General features: G+C 45.5%; 1 protein-coding gene across 10 annotated transcripts in view; it reads left to right on the forward strand.

Annotated features, from left to right (window-relative positions):
* Positions 1-21,482, forward strand: part of Rbp6 (RNA-binding protein 6) — a 196,340-nt gene that overhangs the window by 128,300 nt on the left and 46,558 nt on the right. For all 10 annotated transcript variants that reach the window (XM_065299877.1, XM_065299876.1, XM_065299883.1 and 7 more), the window contains one exon: positions 6,429-6,521. In XM_065299877.1, coding sequence (XP_065155949.1) covers positions 6,429-6,521 — 93 coding nt within the window. The remainder of the gene's footprint in view (positions 1-6,428; positions 6,522-21,482) is intronic.

The raw sequence follows: 21,482 nt of genomic DNA on the forward strand, positions 1-21,482 counted from the left end.
GCACCTCTAATAAATGTCATATTGATTTACGCTTTTTTATGTTTATGGCGTTTTATTACGCGGCTTGTTGTTTTTCGAGCTTCACGCATGCGGAATATAAATGGAAATCGAGCCCGGCTGCCGCCGCCGTCGTCGTCTTGGTGCATTTTCTATTTTATTTGTTTTCGTTCGTCTTCATCGACTTGTTTGTACAAGAAAGTACGAAAGTAAAACAGTTGCTTGTTGGAGGGTTGAAAAAGCTGCCTCTAGTTTAGTCTGTGTCTGAGTGAGTGAGTGAATCTACTTATGATGCATTACTCAGTCGGATGACGAACTCACCACGCTTGGTCAAGCGTGTTTTATAGGTTAATTGTTGTGTTTTTCCTTGTGCGTGCGCTCGTTAAATTAGACTACTTTTCAATTACAAATAGTCCGCCTTTCTTTCAGCTCTAACGCATTTTTAACTACCCTGAAAAGTCATTTAATCAATATTATTTGGAATGCCATTAAAGTAGACCTGATTTACTATGAGCAATTTAATATCTTCTCGAGTTAGATAAGTATCATAGATTTCTCTGATTTTCATTGTGTATGAATGGTAGTTAATCGCTAATGTTGGTTAATGACTAAATGTAGTTGTAAAACATGAGTTATTATTTTCGTGCGTCGGGTTGGCTTGTTTGTTATTAGAACGGTCAACCACGTGATTTAATATGATAGGGTAGATGAATATCCAGCTCATTCTTGCTTATTCGAGCTGGTTTTGCTCCTTTTTCCGAAATATTGTATTGTGTTCTCTGTTGCTTCCTGGGATTTGAATGCAATGATCAATCATTAAGCGCCAGGCGCGAGGGTTGCCGGCGTGGAAATGTTCAATGCGTAGAAACATCCCCGAAACAACGCGTAAGCAAGACAAGCAAACGGTCAATTTAATAATGTTCTCGAACTGTTGGCCGTTGCGTCGATCTTGTTGTGTATACACAACAACCCTCGCGGAATTGACTCATGTTTTGTTGCGAAGTACGTGCAAATGATTACCACGCTATTATTTTGTTTAATTTTACAAGCCGAATATATTCATCAGGAATCCATGCGTGGGTGCATGATTCTTGTGATGGAAGTCTTAGTTTTGAAGTTTGCGATTAATTTTCGCCGCGTGTTTTTGACATTTGCAAAAAGTTTATTTGTTTTTGTGTTTCATTCCACATCGCACGAATCAAATCTTTAATTAAACGGGAGTGATTATGAACATTTTACGATTAATTGTTTCTGGTTTGAAAGGTGTTGTAGTTGCAAGCGGTTTGCGTATCGGAAATTAACAAAATCGACCATTAAGAAGAGAAACTTAATTTTTTTGCTTCGTTAAGTGCCGCGCCACTTTGCGCCGCTCGTTTCGTCGTTACAGGACGCGGGGGCGGCGGCGGATGGCAAAACTTTTTGCTTATGGACCTCGCGCGCACATTCGCCTTGCAGTTTATAGAAAGTTTTATAAACGTGAGGATTTTTCGCGCCCCGCTTGTTGTTTCTGTGCCGTACATTTCGCACTTCGTCCTTTCTTCGTCGCCCACGGATTCAAATTAAAACTCGTCTGCTTCAAAAAGTTTTGAAAACACATTAAGTATCGACTTAACAAAATTCCTATGTACTTTCCGTGCTTCTTTCGAAGGTAATGTAGTAGTACACTCAACCTTCGAGAAGGTTGAAGGAGGAACACTTTTGGAGGTCTTTTTATTTTCGCCCAAGTTGTGTAATCATACACAGCCGGTTGTATAAAAAAATTTCCACTTAAAACTCGCGTTTTTACGCAGGCTGTGCGCAATGTGCATTCGATACGCAGATGGACGTCGGCGCGCGAAATTAGTTAAATTAAAATCGATTAGGATTTTCGACTGCGCGCAGGAAGAGAGCAAAAATTCGTTTGCGTTTCGTTTCGGTTCGAGCGGAAGGTATGCCGTGTGCGAATTTCGGGCTCGCTCGCGTTCGCACAAAACGAGCGCGGATGGGAAATAAGCGCAATTAATCACAAATTGCCGTAATGCGGGGCGACGACGGCTCCGATGCCAAGCATCGCGCGCGCCTCGCACACATACACCAAGCACCGAGTATCGCGGCGGCAGTTACAGTTGCCCGGCGCCTCCACCGCCCTCCTCTTGCACGCGCGCAGACATGCACGCTGCTCGTGACGACGGATTTAATGAGTGTTTACGCTCACTACTAGAATTTCAGCGTATTATCGCAAATGGGCATCGCTTATTGCTAATTAATTTCGCATGACGTTCTTCGATTTCCTTTTCAACGCTTTACCTGCAGCACACGCGCTCTTTCAGCATTAAACTGCAAATTGGGAAAAATCAGAAAAATATCAATCGCTGCTGGCTGAAATTGCTTTTAGAGTGCTGCAGGATGCGATGCACTACATTCACTGTGAATGCGTTATTTACTATTTTGTTTTGTCTCTTTATGCGGACGAAAATGGGCGCCTATTAACGCTCGAAAGATCTTCTCCCTGCAAGAAAGATGACGGCTTTAAATCCATTACACGTGCTTGCTGTTGATGAATCCGGGAATATTTATCGCGCGACATGGCGGAAATATTTAATAATGTAACGTTGTTGTAAACTTAGTACCTAAATGTAATAATTTTGAGCGTCTCTCCGTGCTCCGCTGCTGCTCACATGAGCGAATGAGTCGGGATCCCGGGCACGTCACGGCACTGAAACGAAAGTTCGCTTAGCTCATTTATCAACTAAGGTGCTTCACACACGCGTGCGCTTGGCTATATCAGCACGGCGGAGAGTAATGTTGTTTTCTGTTCGCGACGCAGCGCCGGCGAACAGATAGATTCGTTCGAACGTATGACGTGCGTGTAAGAACCCGTAGTTACATGCGAACTTATTAATTAATTTTGAACAAATTGCTGTTTTGGCACGACGCTCGCGCTCCCTTCGCACGGCATCCAATATATCTGAATTTACAAACATGCATTTGCCGCAGCCCACGCGCTGAGGTATATATTTTATGACTACCACACATGCTTCAAAGAGTTACTTTGGGGGTTTGAACCCGTTTTTTTTATTCGGTGGACAGAAAAACGTTAAAAGCGACCGTGCCGGAACAATTATATTTTCGTGTGCTGCATTGCGCTTGTGGGGTCTCTCGTCGCAAAGTCTCTTTGTAAATTTATTTTGCAAGTTTATTAAGTCGGGGCCTCGCGTAATGAAAAGAGGATATTATATCTCCTGCGACGTTAATTACCCCTTTGTTTCTATTTCACGGACCCTTACACGCACTTAATCAATTGGAATCTTATTAAAACGCGACCCTGTGCGCGATGTGCTGTGGTGGTCCCAGGATTAATGGAAAACCCGATGGTTTTCGCTTTTGTCTCTCCGCGTGGTGCGGTCGAATTAGAATTTTCCGATTGCGCTCGGTGGCTTTCCGCCCTGGCTTACATTGGGATACGCCAGTGTCCGATGGAGGTTTTTTTTTTGCCGCCCCCTGCCATTCTTCTATATCGGGAATCTTTTTGGGTTGACTTTTAATAAAGGCACGTTTGCTTCCGTCGAACGCATGAATGGACACACGTTTTTTTGGCATCCCGGCGTGTTTGCGTCGCTTTTTCGCCCCTGATTTGCGGATTCTTTTTTATATTGTTGTTCATTTGAGAGAAAAAATAAAATAAAGCTGGGTGGCGGAGGCGCCGGGCTACAAATACTAGCAAACAGCGGAGATCGTCTGATCGAGCATTGGGGCGATATTTATTGGCCGATTTTAAAGCCATCGCGGCAAGCTTTGTGCACAGTTACTTTTTTAATTAAATCTATTGCTTTTAAGTCGGTTTTCCGCGCAAACGAATCGACACCGCGCTCGCGCACACTGCCGGAGTAAAACAAAGCGGGTGTATAAAATAGGAAAAGTTTGCGTTTGTGAATTTGCGCTCGTATTTTCATTGCCCGACTGCTATTTTAATTGCGTCAAAAGCGTTTTTATTGCATCAGCGTTTAAATGCAGCTCGGTATTTCTTGATGATATTAGTTCGCTTGCTATACTCGCATATCGCTCCAACACAAGGATTTGTTTTGAATTATAGAAATGCCGCTGATTAGTTTATTGTTGGAGTGTTTGTCGTTTAATGTTATTGCCACTCGTTCCGCGCGCCCGTTTTCTCTGTCTACCTTGCGCCGCCGCTCGCTGTGATTCCTCGTTCACTCTATAGTCTAGTTTGGTGCGCGGTCTCTAGCGATTGTGCGGCCCCGGTTCCCCGCTCTTGCATTATGTAGATTCGAGTGGCATGCCCGAGATAGTAGACGTATTCGAAACGATGTGGGAATTTGAATCGCGTGCGTCTTAATAAACTAGAGTAGATTCCCAATTCCGAGAGCACCTTCTTCAAGCCGTGACGCACGAAAGCGAAATACAAACACACGCGCAGATGACGACATAGCCCATGGCCCTGTATCCCCGGTGTGTGCGGTGCGGTCTCGTTGAAACGGCGTTAGAAAATAGTTTTATTTATAAGTGGGATCTACTCGTGCGCCAGCAATGCATGCGGAAGGAAAGCGATGGAAAGCGAGAAACTAGAGGGGCGTGTGGAGGAGGCAAAACAAACCGTGTGTGTCGTGCATCTACTTATCACCCAGTCCGTCGGGTGCTCGAAATCCTCGGAGGGTTTACCGCGCCTGTATTACGACGCTCCGTGCTTCGCTTTCCGCCGAGATGAGGAAAAAATACAAAACGTAAAAACGAAGAAAAACTGCACACTTCGGCAGGCTGAAGCGCGTGTGTAGATATATATGGATTCGGCGAGGCCAATTCAATTTATCGCCGAGGTAGTATTTTAAAATTTAATGTAACCCTAAAATAAATGAAAATCGATGCATCTTGCTGCATGCATGTAGAGTGTGCGAGAGTGGGAGCGTTGATTTCTCTCGTTTCGAAAGCTCGCCGCGCTTAAATCTCATACAAATAGAATGGGACGAGGCCCGAGTTATTTTAAGCTACCCCCATTTGCGGCGTAATGAGTACATTTGCGGCAATTTCGAAGAGCGCGCCACGCCGAGGGTTGCGAATAGCGCGAAATTAGATTTATCCGTTTGGCATGCATTTTTTATATTTCCGAGTACCCGCAACAGCCGTGCGGCCATACACGATGCGCATATTACTTTTATGGCCTCGCGAATGTGTGCGAAGGCGGACTGGCGGGCGTTATGCGAAAAACATTCCAGAATCAAAGTGGTAACTCTGTCTCTACGCGCGTTTTCTGCGCCCCACGCGCACTTTCCTCGAAATTAAATAATTTTTTTCGTTCTACATTATGCACTTTCATATACATGCAAATATATTTCGAGAGCGAGTCGCACCGTGCGAAAATAATAATAAAAAAAGACCACGCTGCCGCTCAGCGCGAAAATGAGAATGTGCGCGTTCGTAAAGCTTAGTCCGGTAAAACCGCCTCACGCTTCTCTTCCTGCCGCCGCACTGCTCATCCTTCCGAGGTGGGTTTTACGTGCGTTCGTCGTAATAGAGCGTGCGAGAAAAGCGCGCAAGATAAATTTGAGGGATTTTCCGTTTTAATTACGTGCAGATAAAGAGTGCGCACGGATACTCTGCGTGATGTAGCAACTTTCTTTCTTCCATCTTGCAATTGCTCATTTTGCCGGGCATTATACCGCCATAAATGAATAAGTATTTAAAGGTTAAATAATTGAACGGGCAAATCTTCGTTCTATCTCGTTGAGTTGTCAATATGTACGCTGGACTGTGTGCGCCAACACCTAATGATGGTCCGAAGTGGAAGCAAGGGTATGGGAACGTCGCCCGATGGCGCTTGGGGAAAGAAAAAGTTTCAACTAAAATATTTACATAGCGTTAACTGAATTCGCTGCTGCTACCGTTCGCTCACTTGCTCTTCCTTGAGATTGCTTGCTTACTTATTCGAACTCCGTTTAAGCACACACACATAGAGTGGAGAAGAGGATTGAAGAAAAAGTGGACTAATGCCGTGTTCGTCTGTCTTGAAGAAAAAGTTGCTGGTGAGCGTTTCGCGGACGGTTCGGAATGAAGCAACTCCTCTGACAAGAAAGAGTTTTAAATTAGACGGACGAAGCCTTTATGTATATATGAGCTCGTCTTAACGAGAAAGAATATCCGTCTTGTTTGATGTTTGATCATTATTATCACTCGCCGCGTGAGATTCTATTTTTGTTAAGTAAGATAAAATTTTGCTGATTCTGCTGTGCTCGGGGAAGAAAATCCGTGTTTGACTAACGTAACAATTAATTTATGCCACACGCGCCAATTAGAACTTTTTGATTTGGGTTTGTTTTTCTGACCCCGAAAAGAAAAATAGAATTTGTGCGCAAATATTTAAACACAACTTGTTTACGTGTGAGTGTTCCAGAGAACCTTCGAATCGACTTTGCTGATTTATATGCTTGTTGTTGTTTCAGATGGTAACCAGGACGAAAAAAATATTCGTTGGAGGCCTATCGGCGCCCACGACCCTCGAGGACGTCAAAAGTTACTTCGAGCAGTTCGGTCCGGTGAGTACCCTCGAAATTTATCTTTATTACGTTTACGAAAATTAGAAATAACATAAAAATGATTTTATTGTTGGTATGCGGATTGCGTCGGGAAATTTTTTGCTTGAATCTATCAATGGATTGTCTGTAAGTCGCGACTTCCATCGACGTCTTCAACAGCGCGCTCACAGAATGAAATCGAGTTGGAATAAAATGCTTCTCTTGTCTTTCTGCGAACGCTGCGTCGCAAAAGATCTCATAACATTGAATATAATGGAACGAAAATACTTGGCCGCATTTAAAGCTGACTTGCGTGTGCACGACGGATGAATTTTTCCGCGGAAGCTGCAGTTATAACGCTGCGGGGCGTCAGGCCGCAATCGATTTTTGAGAGTCTAATAAAATTGCACAGAACTACCAACTGATAATACCAAACGTTTTTGATGCGCGACCAAGTAAGTTATGCTCCTGTGAATTATTGTAAACTGCATTTTGTTTACGTCACGCTGCACTTTGCACACGTCGCGTATGTAAAAATAATTGGATAAGATGATACTCGTGTGAAATTTCTTCTCCACTTCGCTAAGAAAACTGCACCAGCACGTGCTGTGCTGAATAGCTGAATAAATCATCTTATCGCAGACGTAGTTGTACGGTTGTAAAACGTTCAAGAGTGAATTTTATTTTAAACCGCGCGTTTCTTTCGATGTGCAACGACAATGTTTTCCCTACTGATTGTTGAAAGTACGCCGTGGAGCAAACAATAAGCATTTTCATGAATTATGCACGTTTCTTTGTTTTTGTCAATCCCTGTGCGCTGGTAGCAACCATGAGGAGCATGTACCATTGAACCATTACATTATGCGTCCTTTCTATGTATAATGGTCGTTCAGGTCCTTTCGAAAAGCCAACCGGCATACGAAAGCTCCCGGATACAGGTTGCAATCGTTTCGCGCATCTGCTTCACGGATCCGTCGAACTTAACCTTGTTTGAGGGTGGAAGATTTCCATATAATATTCCATTTCGACCGACTAATAGCACTCGCCGAGGTGCGCAACATAGCAACCGACGCCAAAAACCGCGTCATCTGCGTACGCCCGGTTATATTAGGCGAAATTGTTGCGGCCCACTCTCATGCGCGACGCTCTCGACATTTGCATGCATTATTTACCACTTTTTACTATCCGCCTGCGACATATCCCTCATCGCATCACCCGGGAGGATACATACCCGTTTGCAAAACGCCAACACATCACACGACACCGACGCTTTCGACATTAATTCGCATTTTTGTTCGTTCGGAAAACATACGCAATTGGAAGCAAATTGAACCAAACGCGCAAACAAGCAATTATTCCTCACATTAAATTGTCAATTAGTTATTTTATTGTAATGCACATTGGTCGAAACGCAGCAAAGTCGTATTTTATAGGGCGCCAACCGCAATGGCAGTACGCACTCGCTCATCTAGGGGCTGTTAGTTGCGGTTGGCATTTGAATTTGAAATGACGCGTATCGCGCGACGCACCACCGGCTCGGCCGGGACAAATTAACGCTTTAATTAGATTTAAATTGTTTAAATTTATCATCGGACGTAACGCACGCGCGACATTTAATTTCTTTTTATTATCCAGCGCTCGTAAAATTCGACATGTCACAACATGTTGATTTTCCCAATCGCATATACTATTTTAAATAAATTTAAAATGAAATTACAATCAGTTTTGATCGCTGAGTTTACACATTATTCTGGGTACAACCATGCGAATTTACCGGTTGCTGCATGTTGGTTATGCTCATTTTAATCTCATGGTTTGCTATTTTTTCGCGAAAGCCGTATTTTTTAGTGCACCACCAGCCGGTGGCAATGAGTAGTTGAAGAGCCGGTCTCGGTTTTATGATTTTCGATGTTTTTGCCTTGGGGGTCATAAAACGTCAAGTATTACAACTTATACGCTCCCAGTCATACGGCGCTCGTGCATATATTTTCCGAAACAGCGGCGCGAATACGGATATAGGTATACCTCGTACAATGAAGTGGAAGTGAAACTGGAAGTAGAAGAGAATGGAAAAAAAAGAAAGGAATCGCCTTTTGATACTTCCGTTCTGTTGAATGCATAATGCGGAGGAAATCATTCTTGTATTTATTATATTGCCGTTATGGGGATGACTTTTTCCCGTCTCATGAGTTTTCGTCTTTTTTTTTCTTGGTTTCTTCCACATCTAGTGGCAGTAATTTTTTTTTCTCGACTGTGTTATAGCTGGAATATTAATTTCTATGCAAACTCGTTTGCGCATTACGATATTGTTATTACGTCGTGCGAGCAGCGACACACGACTGAATAACGTGTACGCGAAGGTGTTAATTTAATAGCATTAAATTTCTCTCGTCTTCTCTTCTCTATCTATCGTTGGCGGTGACGGCGTTTATGCGCGCTAGAACGTTGGAAAGTGCAATAATTGCCGTTTGGCGCGACCGTAAAGTACTGCCGGGATGGCGCTGCATAGAGGTGATTTGCGATTTTTATTCGCGTGTAAAATTAATAGACCACGAGCTATGGAATGCTGCGATATCGCACCTAGGGCAGCGATCATTGGCATGGTGGAGGCGCCAGGCGATATCTCAAATTGAACTCTTCTGGAGAGCTTCGGTTCACGCCAGTTGGTCTTTATTTATGTTCATGTTCGTTCTTAATTTAGGTATTACTTTGTAAAATATCGACGGCTGCGCCCGCCAGAAAGCCAGAAGGCCCAGGTCTGTTCCGGAAGTGAAAATGTTTCTAACGCTAATTTCGTCAATGAATAAAGGGACGGTTAGCAACACCTTGTATCTTATGTAGTATCCGTTATACATTGCTCCGCGCTACAAGTGATACCTCCTCTGCCGCGTGGTTGTGTAATGTGTCGAAACGCGCCAGTTATTTTTGTAATTAATTATCTCTGAAGGCTTGCGGTCGGAATCGCCTAGTTTTTGATCATTCTGCCTCCGATCTTCCTGCGGCGCAGCGATATCTTGCCCTGTTCTTCGTGTTCGTTCATTGTTCGCCGCCTTGCGAGCATGAGCGCGATCGTTTGCCAAACAAACCCACTGATATCTCAGAGCTTGCGGAGCTTCCGCGCGCATTTACTGGCAATCACATATATAGTTGTGGTCGGCTTGCGTCTGTGATGGTGTCGCCGCAGCCACACTATCCGACGGAGCGCGCGCGTGGCAAGTTATTTTCTGGTGTTCCGAAGATCGACTTTCTCGCCCGCTGCGACCATTCGGGAATCACCATCGAGATAATAGCGAATCTACCCGACTATTAAATAAAATGATTGCGATTCTCGTTTGGTCCATCTATTCGCCTCCCGCCCCTTATCCGTCTTCATAGCGAGTCGGATGCTACATAAACCGGCAAAAAATCGCCGTGGCTTAGAGCGGCATTAGTCTTTCTAGGCTTCTGGGAGGTTTCCGCCCGTGGGTTTTCTCCAAATAGAATCATGAAATCCAATTTAAAATGCTTCTCATTTTCGTCTTCTGTCTGCTTGCGCTGGCGGCACGGCAGTTTCTCGCCGTCGCTCTCAACCTAACTCAACGTTGGTTGGCTGATGCGTTCTAATATCCGAGCACCATTAGCACACTTTTTATTTACCGTCGCTGGCGTCTCGCCGACCGAGCGTGTATATCACGATACCACGACAAACACGATAAAAACGTTTCGTGAGAAAGCTCCGGTTGCCTTGTAAAAGATTGTCTTCTCCGAAACCGTCGGACATAGTACATCTCCGCCGGTCGTCTTCCAGTGCGTACCCATTTCACGGCCAGCGGTGTGTTGGTTAAACCTAGCGTGATGGAGAGATCGCCGGATTTACTCGGTCGAGCCTAACTAAGTCCCGTGTCACTGGCACAGCGGGCGACGGGGGGGGCGGCGGCAGCATAGTCCTACTACGCCACATTTGCTTTATCTAGGCATCTTGCATCGTTCAGGGCAATACCGCAGTTCTCGGTGACGCAGCGTCAAGAAAGAGACCCGGGCGCAACGCACAACCATCGGATTTAATTAAATTGATATCTATTAACTTCTCGTAGACTTCCTGAATGTAAATAAGTTTCCTCTTGCGCGCAACCAAGCGGCAACCATACACGACCGACTCCTTTTCCATTACGCTCTTGCTGGTAAACGAGGACTACTTGTAAGTGTTGAACTTCAGGTCGTGAGGAAGGGAAGGAGACTTCCTTCCGCTACTATGTGGTCTTCTTTGACGAGTTGGTTTGCTAGAATTGTCGTTTATTTTCCTCCTTAATACTGGGTCCTTTGGTTTTAACGAAAATGTTTGATACAAAAATATTTTTTATTAATATTTCCATATGGAACACCTGGTAGCAAATGATGCAGTGGTGTGGTGTGTGTTTATCTCAATACGATTCACTTCGTCTTTGCTTTCCTGCTTGAAGTTTCTCATATGTCTTGGAATCCGTAGTGCTCGCGCGAGTTGAAATGCTGCCAGTCTGCGTGTGCGATACGCGAGCGCAGTATCGGCAAAAAGGGAGGAAGATTGTGTTCGGAGATTACTTCGTTTATACAAGTGGAAATGTTTAGATTACGTCTATAGAACATTTCATGCACTGCGCCTCTTGCGAGCGCACGAGACGCACTAATCAACCGGATCCATCTCACCCCGACGCCGGCGTCTGCTGCAATACTGCAGAGAGTATCAATCCGCGGATTGCGAAAATATCAAATCGTTGCTGAACATGCACACTGGGAGCGATGCCATCAAACATGAAAAATACGCGTCCCTCCGCAGCGGCGAATAACAGTTTCGAAACATTGCGCAGCAAACATTTGATTTGCTCATTTTTGTTACGCCGTTGTTTCGATAAACATCGGGGGTGAAGTTTCCATCGACTTGGTGCGGTTGGTTTGGTTGGCGGGTGTTGTGTGTGCAGTTAAAGTTAGGTAGTTATAATGCAATTATCATTGCGGGCTTGGCCTATTCGTTTGGCGCAAACTTTTGCCCCGAAAACCATAATTTGTTGCTTCTTGCATAATATTGCGCCGTCGCTTTCGTCGTTAAAGATAGCAACGCAATCGGTGTGTGCTAATTCCGCCACGGTGGCTGTGCGGAGGCGGTGCATATATTGCGCATTTTGTTTTCAATTTAATAAAGCGCAGGCCGACGCGCCGCTCCGTAACGACCGGATTTACAGAATTCGCTTCCAGAGGCGCCGCTTCCAGCTTATCTCGAATGCAATACCATCTTTCAATATTTATACGCTTTCATATCGCTGCGCGCTCGGGCGCGCAATACTCGCGACCAAGATCTGTAAATCGCTGGCGTCAATTCAGCGAATGTCAGTGCGTCTTTAAATATTAAAATCATCGCTCGTTTCCTCCACTTCTACCTGTATACTTACATCTCGTGGGAAATTACTTGAGGCGCCTGTGTGATTCCTTTCTGAATAAGTTGAAATGTTTTAGGGCCGCGAAACAATACACGCCTAGTGTTAGAAAAGTGTTTATCTAACATTCCAACTCGTAATAATCGTGGTTTGTGTGTTTGCGACGATAATCCAGCTGAATTCTCGCCGGTCGTGATTTAATTGCTCGAAGTCTTCCGGTGGTATTCGATTGGGAATGCGATCGGCGTTTGTGTGCGGCTTATCGGACGCTCGTGCTCGTGCGCGCGTTATCGTCTGCTCGCCCGCGCGCCGGTATTAAATATTTCCCAATTACGATGTTAAGGTTGTGCGCCACAAGTTGTTACACATTCGGATGCTGGTTCGTGCTTTGAATAATTGTCGAAATGCAAATTTACTGTGCGCACAATCTCTCGCAAGCGCGCACGCGTCTCTGGTGAGCGCCGGGCGAAAGACACTGGTTTTCCGGGATCGCGCGGCGTGGCATTATCAGCGCGCCCGAGGGCGCTTGTTCTCTTCGACGGGCGGCGGAAGGGCGCCGCCGCCACTACCGCATCGCAAATGAACCGCTAAAATCTTCATGCCGCTTGACGACGACGCTTTCCAACAGAGCGCTGATTTCGCGCAGCGTCAAAAGCATATTTTATTATATCGAACATGCACAGTCACGCAATGGCGCATCGCGATGCAGCGCCGATATGAGGCCCGCCATCATTAAATTTTAATTCCTGTGTTATGTTGCGCGCTTCTGTTGTGCTCGTAACTCACTCGATGAATGATGGATGTAATGACGTTACGCGCTCCAGCTCCAGAGATTTTTCCGAAGAGAATGTCAATTCTCCAAAGACTCAAACCGGTGATAGTATTTCACTATATTGTATCATATTTGAAATAGAAGGGCGGCGAAAATAAAGGAAACGCCAGTCAAATCAGTAATTTATCTATATCCGTACAATGGACTGCAAATTGGGTTTGATCCTCGGGCAGCGGGCAAGAATCGGATTGATTCCATTGAAAGTGACAGCCCGAATATCGGACGCGCACAGCAGGTCTGGCCAGTGCAAACTTTTTTCTGCGGCGCCCGCTCGAATTTCAACAATGCCGTCTCTTGAATAATTTTTATACGCCGCTTCAATGAGAATCGCGTAAGCCGCGCAGAGCACAAAACAGCTATACGACTCATCAATGTGACCGAAATTGGTGTGGAAAAGACGGGGACGACTAGAGGCGAAAAAATCGTGCAATCATTTCCTTTTTATGCGCCATTGTTAGTATAATGCCATTGTGGCAGCGAGCAACAACTCGGATTATTGATTCCTGCGCCACCACCATCTTCATCATGATAAAATGTCTGAATGTCGAAGAGCAACCCGCTGCATTTGCGAACTGTGTGGCGACATCTATTTTTTGCGCTGTTTGTTTTTCATGGATCGCGTTGAACCAACTAGTCAGTGCCACTCGGAATAGACCCTAATGTCTGACGAAATGTATGCTTGTCGAGGAGGTATTGGCTTGAGCATGAAGCTAGAGGGACAACAGAAAATCCTTGACACGAGTTTTGTTCGTCGCACGTTCCGCAAACGAAGGAACGCGACACGGCGCAGGAGTGCAGGCGAATAATGCGACACCACGCACACATCCACCAACAACAAAAAAACACAATAATGTATAGAAGCGGATTGTGGTTGAGTTCATCATCGTCGTGCGCACACAACGCGCGACGAGTGGAGAGCACTTCGGAAAGATGTGCAAAGAGCGAAGCACCCTCGAATTCGTGCGACGCGTGACGGGGCATGTCCACGATACAAAGCGAGGAAAACACTTATATTCGCTTTCGCAGCGCGGGCGGCGGCACTCGAAACCCGCACCCGCTTGTGGTGCTGGCGGCAGTGTGGTGAAGGCACCATGCAAAACCTAAACCCATCGTCGTGTCATAGCTGCCAGGAAGATTTTCGCTGCATAAGCACAACACTGCCAATTATATTTTCAATCCTTATCTCCGGCTATGAATACGCGACACTACTCGAGGCGCACACTTCTTTGGATATCTTTCCATCTCCCAGAAGCCGAGAGTCTCTACTTGCAGTCAGCTCTAGAAGGTCGAGATCTGAATGTAGTCCATTGTATGCGTGGTTCGTTCCATTTTATTCCAATTGTATGATGGTGCAAGGCATCTGTCGACGCGCATCGATCGCACAGATTCATTTTCGATCAACTTTGACCCACGCACAAGCCGTGCACGACACGGTGACCAATACATCACCCGCCTCGCTTTGTCTAACCCCACAACAAATCTGTTCGCACACTCGCAGACTAGCAGTCATGGGCATTTGATGGCAATACATCACATTCGAAAGAGGTGGCATCTGGCCATTGACGAATAATAAATTCATAATTTCGTAATAAAGAGGGACACAACGCGTGCACGCCATTCCACGTTCGCTCCACATTCACCTCTTTCTCCTCGCACATCACATGATGTACTCACCCGCAGCATTTGTTGCCAACGCTCGCGCTAAATAATTAACCACACAATGAATATTTGTTACGCCACCGAATTATTCCAGCGTGTTTCGCGCACGACCGGAAATATTTAACAACCGCCGCTGGCAGCGCCCACACTGAAGAATAAGGATTCAGAAGAATGATATTATCATTCGGACTCTGTTATATAAATTCGATTTACACATTTCAAAGGCCGCAAACAATCCATAATTCAACTTGCTAATGATGTTGCTGCCGCGACCAGTCGGGATCTGCAGGAGATGGATGAGCGAGCGCGACACAAGCATCCCCTTCGTGTACACATGCGAAACACACACACACACACACACCCACGCGCGCACATTTGTGCTGTGTTCGCGAACGAGAGGAGAGAAGATGAGCCCGCATGCGAAGTTTTGGATGGGTGGAAGCGACTGGGACCTTTCGGGGATATATACAGCAAAAATAAATGACGATGTCTCCGTTCCTCCCATTTGGTGCATTACTGATGAGGAAGCGTTGTCATTAACTGGTAATGAGACTCCGATTTATATTAAACCTATTTCTTATTCCGCATGCGGCCCCTTCTCTCGCACACAGAGACAATTCTCTCTTCTTGCGCATCTATCAGTGCTTCCAGCGTCAGCAAGTGCACCGTCTGAAGAGATCACGGCGAAATTGAATTTCTAATATTTCCTTCGACTCCTTCGACTGTAGGTTTGCATTTACATTGGACGATTTCTCTTCGAGAGCACAACTAATCGAAGTTGGGGTTGTCGGTACCGTAACCTTACTTCAAAGCACATTCTTAAAAGACTCAAAAGTTTCAACCTGATTATAGATGGCTTTTTTGTTTAACCGTTGTGATCATTTGCTATTATTTTTACATGCGCTTGGCATAACTATTTAATTAAACATTTCAACATTTTAGGACTCTCTGCGTAGGGTGCGCTAAATGCGAGCGTAGTCTTATAGTCTCAAGCCCGGTCATATAATTAAACTTTAAAAACATTTTTAGCGCTCGCAGTCGCCGCCGCCACTTCTTTCTCCTGATTAATATAATAAGACGCGCCTCGCGCACAAAGTAAGACGAATATAAAAAGCTCAAGCGCGCTTGGAAAAGCGCGTCGTTGCCGAAGACGAATGACGGGCGACGGGCGCCCAGCACCGGCGGCGGCTTGAATTAAGGCGCACTTATGCAGTGAACTTTTAGTTAATGACTGTAGATTTAAAACCCCGCGCGGATAATTGTGAGTCGCAATAAAATGACGGTGTTGCGCGGAGTAATTTAGCGCGCCGCCCTACCCATAAAAGTTGTTGATTACAGTTGAGGGTGGCGAGGAAGACGTCGTCCGGAAGAGACGCCGAACGCTTCGACGCGCTCCGGAGGCGCTGGAACGTGCGAAATTGTCGCCTTGTGGGGAAAATCGCGCGAGCGTTTGCATTCGCACGCTGGCGTTTTGGCAAAGGTCCGGGCAGTCCAGGAAGTGACACTATCTTGGCACGCGGCCGGTTTCGGGGCGCACTTCATAACCGTGGGAAGTCGTTTAAGTTTTCGCGCCTCCCGTTTTAGTATTTCATTTAGGCGCGATCTTTTTGCGACTTGTCGGAGGCGCTTTTATATCGTCGTAATTGAGTTTTATGTGCTGTTTTTCGCCTCCGGACCGCATCGTAAGGACGAAATGTTTCCGCACTTTAAACCGCGGTCAAAAAATTGAGTTTTGACCATTATTGGATTGTGTCTAGTTGAAGAAGGTTATTAACTGTGTAGACTGGCCTCTTTGCTGCTGCTTTGCACTTTGTCGATATTTGCTAGTAATAATTCAACGGCTCTTTTGGGCGATGGCGCACGAGGCTATTTACACGCCATTATTAATTTGGAGTCTGGGCGAGGAAACTTGCAATTTCCAACCTCGTTTGGGTTTGCGGCCGCTGCTTTACTATTCCGCGAAACCTCCGTCCCGCATCATCCGGATCTGTCTGTTGTGCGATGTTTTAGTTTAGTTTTAGCTGCGTTGAGACGACCACACTATCTGTGAGCTAAGTTTATCGGCTAGGTTGAACAAGCAAGCAATTTTGCAATTTCGTGGCGAACTTTTGCTAACTGCCTGTATATCACAACTTTGGTTCATTTGTGAATGCGAAATTCCTGCCTTACAATGTGAGGTTCACCGTTCACCTATCTATCTAACCGTCGGCTTCCGCACTAATGGCGGAATTGGGTTTTCGGGTATTTTCCGTTCGGATAACGGAAATAAATTCGTCGACTGGTGGCAGCGCGGTTTGGCGCGTATATTTTCGCAACGATAACGAAAGTGTTGCCGATAACTAGAGCTGCGGTGGCGACGACGACGCGCCGCGAAAACGTTCGATGCTTTTTCGGCAGCATTTCCATACATTAGACGCGTGTGCGGCGTGCGCGCGCCAGGAAATAGAAATGCGCTTTCTCTGGCTTTGCCATCGCCGCCTCCGTCTGAGTATTGTTAGGCTTTTTTTATACACACGCACGCATTCTTCCTTTACCGGCTTCAAGTCTGTGTTTTATTCGTGAACATTTTCTTCTTGAAACTCGCGCGTTTTTGTTCCAGGCCTCTATATATTTTTTTGTCTTCACTTTCATATCATCACTGCAAAACCCCGAGTCCGAAGCGACTTTGGAATGGGCCGCACTTTTCTGTACTGAAAAGTATGCGAACAGTATGTGGAAAGACTCTTTCTTTGCGCGCGTCGCGCTCTCAAAGTCAAAGCGTCTTTTTCCATGTGCATGCACGGCGGTGGAGGCAGCAGCGGACTTCTTCCTATACGCCGTAGTGTAAACTCCACTCGTTTTATAATTTCTAAAGGAAATAAATGCGCTCGAGTCTGCCGCCTCCGCCTCCTCCACCAGCGCGCTCGCATATAAGTGTGTCGCTTTAAAGAAATAATATTTTCGTTCTTTCGGTTCGCCAAACAGCTTTACACCCGAGTTTCTTCACTTCGGGCCACGCGCCCGCCGCCGTGTGGCAATACCCATTTTATCCAATTTTATTCTAAATTCTATATTCGTCAGAGAAGAACCAGCACACCACCAGCATCGACGCCGACAATAATACGGGTATAACTTCCGGGCGAATTTATTTTAATCAAGCAATTCTTATTTTCATATCTAGCGTGCTTTTATATAGCCCTATTTTTGCGCAAATATATAAAAAAAACGAAAACGTCTTTTTATTTTATTTCTTACTTCTCATGCTTCAGAAATTCGCAACGTTTTCTTTTCTTTGATTTCTTTGTGTTGTATTTTTTTTATTACAGTCGCTTCGTAATCAAAGTGCGGCGAAGTCGCGAGTTTATATTCTTTGTTTCATTATGTATTGTGGCACGTGCAAATATTCCGAGCGGAGCGGAGCGCCCGTATCGTCTCGCAACAATTTTGCAAATGAAATTATTTAAAAATGAGTACGCGACGCGCCATTTATATTGAATTCGCTCGATGGGCAAAGTCTCTGTTATTTCTATTTGGATTTCGTCGACGGAGTACAATTTTATTTTTTTGCAAATCTGTTCTACTGTTCTATATGCGATAAAACTGTTTGTTCGATTCGATTGGCCGCTTTATACACAAACTCCAGCGCAAACAGAGAAGAGCAGTATACGAGTACCCAAACGCTGGGCTCGATTTGTATAAAGCGTTTTTTGTTCGCGGCACCCTCCGCGAGTCGAACAGTTGTTCGTTATGTGTCGCTTCTTGCTAGTCGTGTTTGTGTTCGTCGTTTGTTCTATTTATATCGGGTCCGCTTTTGCTATTTCAGTTAGTTTCGGCGGCGATTTCTGCCGGCCAAAGTTGAGCTTGCTGGGAAATAATGCATTGTTTCGATTCGATTCCGAGGGTATCCGGTTTTAAATTAAATAGCCAAGTGATTAATAGATACAACTGCAACTAACAACATTTGCCTATCCGAATATTGCCCATTCACGGACCCTTTTCCATCCCGTCTACTGTTAGAAAGAGTAATAACGACGAGGGTTTTAGTCTACGACGTTATGGAATGCACGCGTTTATCGTTATGCTATTAATGAGCACAATAGACTGGTGGCATTTTTAATTTGTCACCAAAATGATATCCAATTTTGTAACATGGATGAATGTTCAGCGCGCGGACGTGTTGTAATTATATAGATAAATTCGAAAGCGACACATAATAATAAGTTCCGTGGAGCAGTGCAGCGTCGCCGGCCACATTTATCATCAAACGAAACGCCATCATGGAGTAACACGGCCGGAAGTTCGCCATTACCGAACGTGTCGCGTCTATTGTCGTCTGCCAGCGCACGACCGTTTGTTAACGTTCCTACTGGAAAGGATGACAATCCCTGTTTGCAGGCGAAGCGGCCGTCAATATAGTTGCTTTCCACCACCCCTGTATATATGTGCTGCATATACAGCTTGTTCTGGTTTTCTCTGTTTGAGTATTGCCAGTGTGAGGCTCTCAACAATCCGCGACAAGTTGTATGTGGAAAATTCGCTTTCCAAACGATCGGAAGCAAAGTCGATCGCGATTCTTCGCCCGCCCTTTCCGAATCACAGTTGTACGATCGTACCTGAATGTGTTCCGCGATCTACACCCTTTCACATAACGATTTCTTTTCTGGAATATTCTATTTTGTCTACAGAATAATTTTTAATGTAAAGCGTTTGGTATACAGCGTAAACGCGTGGAAAAAATAATTGAAGTACCTTGGGCGAGTGTTTTGATCGTTTTGTGGCAGTCCTTTTAATACCTGTAATGCATCCGAGCCGACAGACCCCGGGAAGCCAACGAGTCGTGAATTTCACATACACACTTTCTAGCTCTTGTACTAAAATCCCTTCTTTTCGGTTTGTTTCTTCACGTGCACATATGCCACCCACCCGCAAAACTATAAGCTATTCGGTTGGATAAAACAAAGCTTCATGGGAAATAATCACGAAACGAAGAAACAATCTAATTAAGTAACAGACGAGCGTTTGAAACGCAAACCCGCCACTGGATGGACTTTGGGGACGAGGAGGATACGCGCGAAGTGAACCAGATAGCAAACCAAACAGAGAAGAGGGTGGCAGGCGAGTGGCGCAAAATAAAAAAAAACGGATCGGGATTTTGTGGAAAATGTACTTTCTTAATAAGACTTTTTCCGCGCTCGTAAATATTTTATTCGGTAGTTCTCCTTTTTTTTCGCGCTCTTCTTTATTCGGTTCCTTCGAGGCCGCTTCGTTCTCATTCGGCGGGACTTTGCGGTGCTTACATTTGCGAATATAAATGAACGTGGGGCCGTCGCTCGGTTGATATTAATCATGGCTTCTTTTGTCAACCGGACGCTTTACAGATGACGTGTCATTCCACTCATTACCAAGTCTTTTAATTAAAACATCTGTAACAAGTTCCCAGATTACGCATCCGGTGATATTTTATTTCGTTGATAAGTTTTGATTTAACGATTGGATTAGTTACACTTGTCGAAATTTTATAATGCCACATAATTGTGAAACGAAGAGAAGCTTTCGTGAAGTGGGGGAGGGTTTAGTTGCAACCCGATTGTCCCGTGAGGGTGTGAGGCACAGAGTCGCCCGACCGGCAACTCCGGATGCTAATGCGAAACCCTCCGGGGACCTTCATTAAACAACTAGCCGTCCGCGTTTGCCCGCTCCCCTCTTCGCACCGCAGAGCTCCGGAGAGGATTATACGAATTCCAGGACAACTTACACCTCCACATGCAAATTACCTTTAATATTTTATGCGGATGTGATACGTTAGCTGTGGATTACTTGATTATAACGCGGAAATTACGCCACGATTATTGTATCTCGAGCCGCGCGAGTGCCAGCGAAGAGGTGCTTGAGGATTGAAGGTGGACTGTGTGGGTTTGAGCAGATACCCGAGAACGGCTGATTAATTAAATACGTTTGGCTTCGAGCGGTCGGTCGAATCGGTCGGATCTTTCCGATTCGCAGCAGTGGCCATAGTTCTTCCTTTTTAATCTTGCCGATTCGATGCCGAACACCCGATGGACGCCCCCGTATACCCTCGGGGTGACGGAGGTAATAGAGTAAAGCTTCGTGCGCCCATCGTCGCATAACTCTCCAGCGTAACGGCCATTCGGGCGGCGGTGTTGCGGTGGTGAGGTTTTCGGCCGCCGCGCCGCTTGTGCCGAGGGCAGGTATTTACGAAGGCGGCGGATTTATCGAGTGTAGGTGTAGGCGAGAGTTTCAATATTAGGCTATTCATTACCGCGACCGCACGATGCTCACTTAACCGTATAATAGTCTAATCGCATATAGTTCTGCATTCGGAGCCTACCTTCTGGTAATGACGTGTAATCACATTGCTAATTACTTCGGCTTACGGTGGTCGCAATTAATTATTGCAGCGCAGGCGGAGGTCATTTAGATGTTGTGCGCTGTGCTAACGATTCGAGCATGGTTGGTCCCGGCATCTTCTCCATCGCCGGACGCAAAGCGCGCACGCTCTAATGCACACAGCGCGAGAAACTTTTTCCATTGTTTCGTGCACTTTGCGAAACTGCTGCTGCTGCTGCTTCAGCGGCGGTGGTGGCAGCGGTTTTACTCTGTTGCGGCTTGGATGGGTCCGCTTTTTAGCGCGGCCGCTTTGGTGCGCGATGCGATTTTAAAAGCACATATCTTTCATTCGAACTGCGGCGAGGCCAGCATAGTGATGGCTCGCCGAACCGTCGACTTTGGGGTTGCTTTAAACAAACTCCTTTACCTTGCCGGGCTGCATCGCGGGGCGCGTTCGCACAACGCTGTCGAGGGACTGAATGGAAACACGGTGCGGATGTTTTAATCATGAGTTTTACAAAGTTGTCTTCTGAGGTCTGGATTTAATTGAATTTTAGCTGAATTCTTGCGTTAAATATTCGTTTGTATAAGTCCTGCGGTGCGCCGGGGCAATATTTAAATATCTTTTATGAAGTTAAATTAACTCTCTCTTGTTCTTCTTATTGCGCGCCGGCTGTGAGGAAGCTGCGACATCGAAAAGCGGAATTCAACGGATCGCGATGAGCTTTTTAATTTGTGCGTAATTAGAACGCCATTCGTTGCTTTTATTGTTTTGTT

Source organism: Atheta coriaria, unplaced genomic scaffold (assembly GCF_025399875.1).
Source record: "Atheta coriaria isolate IRGN ID8LTWV9N9 unplaced genomic scaffold, Caltech_Dcor_3.1 hic_scaffold_3_pilon, whole genome shotgun sequence".
In the NCBI taxonomy this organism is placed as follows: Eukaryota; Metazoa; Arthropoda; class Insecta; order Coleoptera; family Staphylinidae; genus Dalotia; species Dalotia coriaria.